The sequence below is a fragment of the Hyperoodon ampullatus genome (genome assembly GCF_949752795.1).
Source record: "Hyperoodon ampullatus genome assembly, chromosome: 5".
Taxonomy (NCBI): Eukaryota; Metazoa; Chordata; class Mammalia; order Artiodactyla; family Ziphiidae; genus Hyperoodon; species Hyperoodon ampullatus.
The window spans coordinates 117,404,946-117,417,083 of record NC_136918.1 but is presented as its reverse complement, the minus strand read 5'-3'; the positions used below and the strand labels follow the sequence as shown (position 1 = coordinate 117,417,083).

Here is a 12,138-nt window from a genome sequence, read left to right as displayed (position 1 = left end):
AGTTTCACACCATCCTGGGGTCTGATCTCAGCTCTCCCGACTGTGTGTGTGTGTCTGTGTGTGTGTGTGTGTGCGCGTGCGCGTCTGTCTGAGTCTGTGCTGTCCCTGTGTGATCACGACAAAAACAGGGATCTAAGACACCAGTTCGCGTTTCAGGGTCTGGACAATCAGCTCTCCCCGCTTCCGCTCGCCGCCACATTTGCCATAAAACCGTCCCGCCTCCCGCACCTCCACCGAGAAGTTTTACCTGCGCCTTGGGGCCCCGGGGGAGCCGCTGGTAGGAGCCGCTGGCGCTCCACCTCCCCAAGCTGGAAAACATGGTCCGCGAGGGCTCCCGGCGACCGGAAGCGGATAGAGGTCCGCGGCTGTCACCTCTCTTGGCTGGGGATGGTCAATTCGGCGCCTGGAAGGTGGGAGGACGCGAGCACTCGGCCCGGGAGTCTGTCGCCCTACCCTCCACCAGCGCTTCCAGCGAGCGCCCTGGGCGGCGGCTGGGGACGGAGGGAGGAAAGAGAGGGGCGGAGTGGGAAGAAGTGGGACCTTCTGCAGAGGCCAAAGATCTCTGCCTTTGGGGGAATTTGCACTTGACTCGGTAATTCTCGCTTCTCAATTTCCAGGGTTGCTCTGTTAGAAAATGTGTCCCTTTATAATAGAAGCAGAAAGCTTTTTCTTCCTTGGGATGACATTTAGGTGTTTGCAAACAGTGTTAACAGCTGTCCCCTACAGAAGACTATTAAGGACAACAGGTGTCAGTAGAATTTTACAGAGTGAACTAAACTGCAAGGGCTTTAAAATTAGAAACTAATGAAATGCTTCCCTTAGTATTATAAAATAATAACAGTATAGGGAATCTAAATTTTACTTTTCAAATTAATCAAAAGCTATGTAATAAATGGGAAAACTTCGTAGTATAGGATTAGCAAAGAACTAAATGAAATACATGACTTATAAAGGGGGATATGAAAATTAAGAAGAATAGCATTTTGACTTTTAATAAATATTGATGGATCATGAACTTTGTATAAATAAGTATTGGTGTATGCAACAAATCACTTTCCATGAGATGTGTCTAATGGTCTAATGAAATACTTTGTTTCAGTTCAGTAAGAAGGTGAAATAACAGAAGAGGGAGTAATTTTAAGAATTCTGTATAAATGAGGATAAGGCCATGTGATAATTTTACAAGGATGGGTATTGTGTTTGTATTATGTTTCAGGACCAAGGAACATTCTGTCTGCTTCTTGAAATTAATGTTAGAGGTAAATGGAAAGAATTTAGTATATAGGAAAAGAAAAGGCCAGCATCTTTGAGAAAGGTGTTCAAAAGACGTTACTTACGGGGAGTTTTAGCCTGCCCACAGAATGGGTCAAACTGAGGTACCAAAAATGTCTACATGAGGATTAGACCAAACGATACCTCATGGAATTAAAGTACTGGGGAATATTTAGAACATTTATTTGGCTTTCTTCCTCCCTTCAGAGGGTATTTGTCTGGCCCCATGCAAAGAGGAAGTTGTAGATTTCACTTTAAAATAAATGTGTCTGTGAAGAATTGAGGACTTAGAAATTTTGTTTCATGTCTTCCAGAACTTTTCACAAATTCACATACCAATTTGGGGACATCTTTTACTCAGCAGCCTCAGCCTGAGGGGCCCTTTCTCCATCTGCACTTTTAAACTATTCACTCTGTGGATTCTTTGTGGAAAAGGCAAGGTGTTATAGAGATAGTTCCTGCTTTTTTCAGCTATAAGGAAAGAAGGAACTTGAACCTGAACCAGAGGGGGAAGCCAGGAAGAAGAAAAGGCCTAGAAATGGCTCAGGCTCCAAACTCAACATATGTCTACCTTCCTCCTGTTGGAGTTAATCCCCTCAGGAAAGGGCGGCTCTAGCAACTGGAAACAGACAGATTTTCATGAATACTATGCTCTTTAAAGAGACCCAGCTCCTTGGTTGGTGGGGAAAGAGGAATCCCTAAGGTAATGGAATAGATGAAGTTAGAAAGGCCGATAGGTGTGTTGGAGCTGGAGTGCTGGAGCCCCTACCCAAAGGGATTGAGGGAAACATCTCTGGAAGCCCCACAAAATTACATTTTAATCTCAAGCTTCCGCAAAAGGAGATACAAGATAAGACTATGCTAATGAAAATGAAGGCATGAGTTTTGGGGTGTTTGTTTGTTTTTAAGAAAGAAATTACAGGGCTTCCCTGGTGGCGCAGTGGTTGAGAGTCCGCCTGCTGATGCGGGGGACACGGGTTCGTGCCCCGGTCTGGGAGGATCCCACGTGCCGCGGAGCAGCTGGGCCCGTGAGCCGTGGCCGCTGAGCCTGCACGTCCGGAGCCTGTGCTCCGCGACGGGAGAGGCCACAGCAGTGAGAGGCCCGGGAGAGGCCACAGCAGTGAGAGGCCCGCGTTCCGCAAAAAAAAAAAGAAAGAAAGAAATTACAGTTTTTATTGCTTCAATGCTTAGTTAAGGAAAACTCAGTGAAGTATTCAGATTTGTCTAAGGAACAGAAAATATTAAATAAAATGACCCTGGCATAAACAAACCTTACCACAAAATTAGCATTCTGATTCACTGAATTCTCATGCTAGCTGAATTGTGAAATATTTCCTTTTGCAGGAAAAAAAAAAATCATAGGTAAGGAGTGGAACATATTTTATGTCACAATATTCAATTTTTTAGGTCGCTGGAAAGCTTCCTTAGAAGGATTCTTACCTTTCCAGGGATTCTGCTCTACTTTACAGGTTCTGCAGGCACTGTACCTCACCCTTTCTTGTTGAGGAGAGCCTCATAGATCAGGGTCAGAATCCCTGAGACTGATTAAAAGTAAAGCTGAAAGAAAGAGCTGCCTGTTTCCTATTGTTACTTGGGCATATGGTTGTCACTGTGGCAGAAAGGGGACAATTCTTTTCTTCAAGGTGATTGCAGGTTATATCTTCATGGGAGGTGAGAGATGGAATAGATGTTATTTTCTTTGTTCTTGTTAACCTTGGTATTAAAATTGAATGCACAACTCTTCAGTTCTTGGCATACTATCATCATTTTGTTAAGGACCATTTTTATTTTATTTTGTTTTATTTCTATTTCCCCACCTTCCTATCCATTTTCCCCACCATAAGTCAACTTATCTGGAGTAACACATAAGTATCCTTTCAATTCAACTTCTACACATTTATTGAGACACTTCTTTATATTTAAAAACTCTATGGTGCTGTTTCACCTGTTTCAAATATATATACAAATGGTATTTTCCTATAAAGTTATTGCAATGCACCTCCCTACCTCCCTCCCCGCATATTTTTTCACTTAACATTATTTGTAGAGCATCTACCCATGTGAGGCTACTCACACATTGTTCCTGACTGCTGCATGATGTTTTGTTCTATGCAAATACTGCAATTTCCAGGAACTCAGAATGTGATTGAGCACACAGGCTCCAAGGTAAGACTGCAGATGCAAGTCTGGCACCACCACTTACCAGCAAATCATTAACACCTCAGGGCTCATTTTCCCATTTATAAAATGGAATAGTACTGCTTCCCTCATAGGTTTGTTGTAAGCACTATGTGATTTATTCATGTAATAAGTAAAGCATTTAGAACAGCAAGGGCACATGGTAAATATTGCATAAATTATTATGATTATTACTTGACTAGTCACTTAGTGAACAATATGTAGGCTAACTCCAACTGTTTGCCCTCATGGTTAGTGCTGTAAGGACTCTCTTCAGGACTGATATTATATTTTTCTTAGATCAAGCGTTCTTAATTTTTGGACTGAGGACTTCTTTACATCCTTGAAAATTATTGACTACCCAAGTAACTTTTGTGTGTGTGGAGCAGCTCTACTGATATCTATGTTAGAAATTAAAATTTTAAGTGTAAAAATATTTATTAATTATTTAAAGATAACAATAATAAACCCATTACATGTTTTCATAAATGTTAAAAATTAAAAACAAAGATGACAGGGTTCTCAGGATATATTCCAAATCCACCACATCACAGAGGAGGTGACCAAGTCAGGAGAAGGTTTGATGACTTTCCCAACATTACAGTCATAAGGAAAACTGGGGAAAAACATCAGATTTCCTTGAATCCCGGATTCTTTGTGTTTCTTTTTTCCACTTTACCCATCTGATACCCTTTCATTTTGCCTCAAGTAGCTACTGATTTGCAAACATAAGAGAGAAAATGCAAAGTCTGCTCATTTTTACACTAACAAAGAGTAACACAGTTTATTTGTGATTATCTTTGTTGCGATCCTAAAGTTGTATCCACATGACTTGGCAAAAAAAGGAGTTTCCAAATATTTTCCAAAAAATTTCTTCGGATCTCCACTGCATTTTGCTGAATGCTGTTCTTTACTTAATTAATATATTTAACAAGCATTAATTTAGTGCCTCTGTGTGCTAGGCATTCTGGAAGGTGCTAGAAATGTAATGAATCATTCCTGTCCTCATCAAATTATGCACTAGTGGGAGAGACCAAGAAGAAACAAGTACACCAAAAATAAATAAATAAATAACTACAAGATGTACAGTGCAATGAAGAAAATGAACAGGATGCAATATTAGAGAATAATCAACCAACACAGGCACCTCCTTCCAGACTAGTTTGGTGAAGGCTCACAGGTTATGACATGATAAATACACTGTAGGGAGCCATAAAAATAGCTGGAGGCAAACTATTTCAGGTAAAGGAATACTATGGACGGAAGCCTGAATTCTTCTTTGTGTTTGTTTTTTCATACATTTTATGATGTAAATTACTTGAAAAATATAATCTTCCCATGACTAGGTGTTGCTATACCTGCAGCAGGACTGTATTCTTTATTTCTCCACCTTCCTTCCCCATCATTACCTGAAGCATTATTTGATTTCTAAGGAGGTAAATATGGGCTAAAGTCCACATTTACTGTATTTAAATGAACATTTATTGAGCCTTATCCCACATATCTGTATGGGATTCTTTCCGGACATTCTGCACATAATGCATTTCAAATAGATTTGAATATTTTTGCTTAAATTCATGTAGGATGCTAGAACAGAGCTCGGGAGGACTTTAAAAACATAATAATAGCTAATATGTATAGTGCATTTATTACCTGTCAAGTATATACTAAGATATTTACATTCAATATCTAATGAAGTCTACAAAACCAAACCCATGCATTTTTGAGAAAACAAATAACTTGTAAAGAGTCATATGGCTGATAAGCCAAGAGTTGACCAGAAGCAGTTTTACCATCAAGGTAGTCAGAAGGAAGGGAAACAGTGCACTCAAAACTCAAGAGCTGTGGTGGTTTGTATGTACATTCATATTAACACAGCTAGGGAGGATGGTGTCAAAAGGGGTGGGGTTTTTACCATAGAGGAAGGTTCGAGGAGAAATACATTTTCTCACTGTGTAAACCCTGTCTTTCAAAGGCAGGGCGATGCCTGTGAATTAGGAATACTTTTCTGAATTTTCCATAGTTTAGGTGAATAGTCATTGAGTCATTCATCAGTTATTCATTGACTATCTATTATGGGATAGGCACTGTGCTAGGTGCTGGGTAAAAAAAGGGTGGGGAAGTAAAATCCTGTCTCATAACACAGTCTACTGTGCTTGGGGGAAGACAATAAATAGATAAATGAGGAATGTTTTGATGTCAGATGGGAATAAATGCTACTGGGAAGAAGAATGAGGGGAAGAGGAAAAGGAATATGGATGATGTTGTTGCATACAATGTTGTTGAATGGTGATCAGCAAGAGACTCCCTGAAAAAGGGTCTTTCAGCAAACACCTGAGTAGAAAGAGGAACAAGGAATGTGGTATTTGGTAATATTCAAGGAAACCTTGACATGAAAACTTGCAAAGCGATGTCAACAGTTTGGAGAAAAGCTGGGACAACTGTGGGGCACTTTTCAGAATATCCACCTCACTATGGTTCTTGATGGCACAGTGGATGATATAGTGCGGACACAGAGGACCAAACAACCCTGATCCAAAGAAAGATTTATTAAAGTTGGATCTGAGTGTGAAGATGTTTTAGAAATATATCAATTGGCTTGGTTTGCTTCTATTTATCTTTTTTATGTAGGCACAACAGTGATACAATAAAACCACTGTCTAAAGTCTAAAGAAGCTCTCTAAAGAAGTATAAAATAACACATCTAATAGATAAGAGAATATTGTTTCATAGTTTCATTGGTAGTTTTTTTGTTTGTTGGTTTTGTTTGTTAAAAAAGTATCATTTCAAAATAAGGTTAATATCGTTTAAGTACCTAGAAGCAGAAACAGTAGAAACACGGATGTAGAGAACGGAGTTGTGGACACGGGCGGTGGGGGGAATGGTGAATTGGGAGATTAGGTTTGACATAAATACAGTACCATGTGTAAAGCAGGTAGCTAGTGGGAACCTGTTGTATAGCACAGGGAGCTCAGCTCGGTGCTCTGTGATGACCTAGATGGGTGAGATGGGGGGCATGGGAGGGAGGTCCAAGAGGGAGGGGATATATGTACACATATAGCCGATTCACTTCATTGTACAGCAGAAACTAACACAACATTGTAAAACAATTATACTCCAAAAAAAAAATTGTGTGTATTTGAAAGCTTGAAAAAGAAGTCACAACAGGTTGTGTACAATTTCTGCCTCTTTCCCTATCCCTTCCTGGGCCAACATTCTCCTACTTGGAATCACTATCAATCTTTATCTGTTAAAGAAAAGGTGGTGGTTATGACACAAGAATGTAATCATTATCTTCCCATTAACATTAACAAGATGAATTTATGGGACAAGGATGAGCTATAGAAGAAAGTTTTATTAATTAGGCTGTAAAAATGGCATATTAATGAACAGAGGGAAATCAGAAAAGCTTTAGATTCTTCAGACTATGGAAGTGATTATCCTCAATCATAGTAAATTCCTACTAAAATTTAGACATGGTTTCTCCCCCCCTCCAGTGATTAGTTGGGAATTAATTTAAGGATTAATGAGAAAAAATTATTTTTATTCAAATTTGTAAAAAATGGAGGAGAAAGTGAAAATACATTATTTAGTATGTTAAATTTATCCCTTTTTAATGAGCTGAAACAATCTAATTAAATCTCACATTAATTTGAATTTAAATGTCAATATACTTATGTATATTTGGAAATAATAATTATATTTATGAATATATTAAGCAAATTACGTAAATGTATTATATCCCAATTTTATGAATTGAACAAACATAAAAAATATTTTTTTAAAAAGCGAAGAAAGGGCTTCCCTGGTGGCGCAGTGGTTGGGAGTCCGCCTGCCGATGCAGGGGACGCGGTTTCATGCCCCGGTCCAGGACGGTCCCGCGTGCCACGGAGTGGCTGGGCCCGTGAGCCATGGCCGCTGAGCCTGCGCGTCTGGAGCCTGTGCTCCGCAACGGGAGAGGCCACAACAGTGAGAGGCCCGCGTACTGCCAAAAAAGAAAAAAAGAGAGAAGAAAAAAAATCACCAAAACTCCATATCCCCACGATGGTCACTCTATGTGTGATTTTCTGTGTAAGCACCATTATTGTAGTTAAGTGCATTTTACCAGGATTACATTTATGCTCTTCCTTTTGCTACAATGATTTCCTTTTGCTACATTATCTACACAATTATCACTTAAAAAAAATCAACCTACTATTCTATTGTGCTAATGCAGCAAATTTAATTAATGAAGTAATGTCGATTCTTCAAATTTTAAATTATTTTCAAATTTTTACTGTCACAGAGGACCTAGTCATAAACCTCTTTGTGCAGAAAGTGTTTTTATCCACTTCTTTTTATTACTTCCTTGAAACAAATTACCAAGAATCATTAGTTCAGGAGGTTTAAAATTTTTATTGGCTCTTGGTAACTTTTGGCAACATTATGTAAAAGTATACTACTAACATTGTTTCCAGGTCATATTTATTTCTAAATTGATTTATTTATTTCATCAATTCTGCAACTCTCCTCTAGTTCTATGGAAAATAATGATTGTAATGGTGTAAACACCACTAACAATGATAAATCTATCTAGTTCAAAGCATGCCAGGCACTATTCTAAGCACTTAATAAAGAATTGTAATGGAAAATTATAGATTTTGTATTTAAATATACTTTCATTTGATTACTTACTCTTTCACTAATTAGCACAGTGACCTTGGGTAAGTTACTTAACCTCTTTGAGATAAGCTTTCCCAGTCATACTATGCAAATAGTATTAAAAATCTTGCAGGATTTTTGAGAGGATTGGTTTTCTTAAGACTTGATTTTTTTTTTTTAATTTAACCCTTTAACCTGACTGGAATTTATTTCTGAACATGTTATAATTTGTGTAACTTTTTTTTCTAAATTGTTAATTTTTCATAACATTTCTTATTAAATATTATCCCTTTGCCAATATTTAGTGATATGTACTTCCTTATATTTACAGTGTCATAGACAATTGTATGTTTATGAACTTTCTATTCTTTTTCACTGATATATTTTCATGCCAACACAATAATACTTTAGTGATTGTTGCATCCAAATACGTTTCATTCTTTAGCAGGCTATACTTTGCTTGCTAAACTCATGGTTTTTATTGTTCCATTTGTTTCAAAGCACTATTTCATAGTTTTGAAAATTTATTTTTACCAGAAAATTTTAGAATTATTTTCTTGAGTTGCAAAATAAGTATATGGGGTGGGGTTTTGTTAAATGCATTCATTAACTTCAGGAGTACCGATATCTTTTCAGTATAATCAAAGTCAAATTGTTAAGGCTTTGTAGACAGTTGCTCAATGTAAACAGGTGCAGCAGTCTCTGTAAATGAGACGGCTGGGGAGAGAGGGGCCCTCCAGTGCTCCTATTAAAATCAGTCAGCTTTAATAAATGTTTTCACTAGAACAAAATCCATGTGTGATTGTATCTACAGAATTAACTGAAATATATTAAATCGGGTACCTTTTTTGAAATATACAGGATATGCATTCTAAACTATTCCAGTTAAGTATAAAATTTGCAATCATATTTTAATTATCAAGAGTATAAATATTGGTATATTGAACCAGAATGTGGCATTCATAAAAAAGCATGAGGAAATTAATTCTGACTAATGAATTAAATCCTGAGTTAATTGAAATCCATTTCAATTTAACTACATATGCCCTCATTGTCATGCTATTTAAATGGAAGATAATAACATGGCATTTTATAAAGTTGATTTGTATGAAATATTTAAATAAGAAAAAGGACAAACTTACTTAAATGAATGGCCCAAGTTATATAGTACAATTTTAATATTTTAGACATCTGTTCACAAAATTTAAATTTGTTAAATAATAGTAATGATAATTAATATTATTAGCATTCATTTAGTGCTTCCTACATGGCAGGCATGTTCTAAGTGCTTTCTTTGTATTCACGTTATCTCAGAGTAAACTTATGAGGAAGAAATTATATGATCCTCATTTTATAATTGAGGAAACTGAGGCACATAAAAATCTAACAACGTTTCTCCAAATTATACAGTGTTTGAACCTGGGTTATTTTCCAGAGACTGTGCTTTCAACCATTTCGCCCAAAACAGTTAAATACTTTATATAGTCTATCTTTCTTCAACTTTGCTTAGCAATTGCTTTTGATTATCTATAGATTTGTAAATTTTAGCTGAAATCCTTTACAATATTTTGACTATTTATTTCAGCTGATGAGGGATTCCTAGAGAAGATCAAACAAGGCTTAATAAGTGTTCTTGTTCAGGGTTAAAGGCTAATCATAGAACAAAACAGTGAGCATATAGTATTGATTAAAAATAGAGCACAACTTTCAAATATGACTTTTCAATTAAAAGTATGACATATGATTATAAAGTATTGCCCTTTTGCCCATATAACACTTTCTGATTTAATTTCAAGACTATTTTATGATTCTATAAAAATTGTATCAGTAGAGGTTTATAAAAGATGTAAGGTATTAGTCTGACCTTTATTCTTTCTACACCAAAAGTAAAATAAGCAATTACATTCAGCTCCTATATAGAAGCAGGGGGATGTCCAGCTCTAGCATTAGCAATTGCAAGTTCAGCCTTTACCTTTCTCTGGCAAAGGACGGCTGGTCGGAGCAAATCATCAGCCAATAGGAGCCCCCGAAGTCAACTATATATGTTGCTTGAGCACCATCTTCTGGACACTTTAAATAGCAACCAATTTGGAAACACTAAGATACCAGAGCAACGTTTGAATTCCAAATATACTTCTCTTTATGCCCCTGTGTAGTAGCAATCCATTTCCACTAGCTCTTCGGAATTAATTGCCCAGGCAGGATATTCACCTCCTTCTTTGCCTACTGATTCGATGGGATGAGGAGCTGCAAGTGGCCAGGTGGTAGGCTAAACTTCCTAGTTTAATGGAACCATATTACTGGGTCTCCTAGTGGAAGAATTCCTCCCTTGGGAACCAAGACCACTAAACTAGCAGAACCACAAATCCTGAGGTCCCTAAGGGCTCTGACACAGCTACTTAACTCTGCCATTGTAGTGTGAAAGCAACCATAGACAATGGTGTGGCTGTATTATTACAATAAAAGTTTATTTAACAAATAAACCTCAAGCTGAATGTAGCCTGTGGTTCATAGTTTACCAACCCCTGATATATATATGATACATCTCATATATATATATATCTCCCTGATTTTTTGGCAAATATATACATTTAGAGATAGAGATAAACATGCTAGATATAGAAATAAATTTCTAGTAATAAGGAGCATCTACTTGGCTGCTGAGACTGTTTTATCTGCCACCATGAACCAATAACCCTTAAAAGCCCTGTGCTAATCTTTTTCTTAATAACTGTGGTGTGTGTACACGTCTGTGTGTGTGTATGCATGTTAATCTAAAATCTTCTGTGATAACTAAACTTATCCTGCCTCTTAAGATTGTAAGATTGATTCAAATCCCAAATCCATATCTTATGAAATATTCAAGGGGATCCCCAAGGCTTCTGGGAATACCCAGCATAATCTTAGTCAGTGTCATCTTTACTTTCAAACTCCTACTTTAACTAAATTAGAACAAATAATTTATTGCCACTTCTCCACGACTTGTTAACTCAAACAGTGAACTCAGAGTTTTCCTTATTTTCTACACAGACACACACACACACACACACACACACACACACACACACTTTACTGAAGGCCTTATCTGGCATATCTGACTTTACTGATGTTCTGGACAGATGACCTAGGTTGACCTAGACTACAAAGTAATAATTTGAAATTGAACATTAAACATTATCTCATGGTGCTTTCCACCAACAAAGGGTCCAGTCTCACAGCATTTTAATCAGCTCTCTCCCACACCATCCTATTCTGACACATTTTATTTTGTATTTTATATTTTATTTTACATTAACACAGTTCTGACACATTTTATTTTCCCAACTTCCTGCTAACTATTGCCCTCTAGTGGCTTCTCAAGGTGTTTTCCTAAACACAGACTGCTCGCACCTAAAAAGAACTCAGGTGCCAGCTGTTCAGATCACTCATCTTTAAACATTTCGCTTGTAATAGACTAAACCAGTATTCAGCATAGTCTTTAGATAACTTTACTTTGTAACTCATTTAAGTTATTGAGCAATAATTAGGAAGATATTAAGTATTTCTCCACATAATTTGCCAAAATATGGCATCTCTGATAATAAATGATCTGTCAATGAATATCAAAAAAAGATATCTTCCAATAGGGTAATTCACTCGGCCACATTTCATAGTAGTTCATCTTATTTTGTGTAACACAAGAAATAATGAAAATTAGAAAGTTTAAAGGAACCATATTGATGTGTTTGTTGTTTTTGTTTTGTTTAATGGTACTGGCAACTGGATTTACTACCCATCTATAAAATTCTGTGGGCCAGAATAATATGTTTTAGTCTCAGTGATCAGATCTCAGCCAAATACCTTTATAGACACTTGTGTGATTAAAAATATCTTTTGAAAGAAAGCTGTTCATTGTCACATTGTTCATTGTCCTTTGATACAACTCAGGTGGGCTCCCTGCCTGAGAGGGAATGTAGAGAGGACTCCTTATTTCTTGGAGCAGAGCTGTAACCTTAGCTTTTCTCCTGCTGGTCTTCAAAACAATCAAATATGTCAAGTATCTTCAGT

At 37.1% G+C, this 12,138-nt stretch overlaps 1 protein-coding gene across 1 annotated transcript in view; it reads right to left on the bottom strand.

The window, feature by feature from the left end:
* LOC307053089 (multidrug resistance-associated protein 1-like) overlaps positions 1-319 on the bottom strand; it is a gene marked incomplete at both ends in the record, with an annotated part of 85,812 nt that extends 85,493 nt beyond the window's left edge. Inside the window, one exon of the mRNA XM_079704385.1 lies at positions 248-319. Coding sequence (XP_079560511.1) covers positions 248-319 — 72 coding nt within the window. The remainder of the gene's footprint in view (positions 1-247) is intronic.
* Between the last annotated feature and the right edge of the window lie 11,819 nt (positions 320-12,138).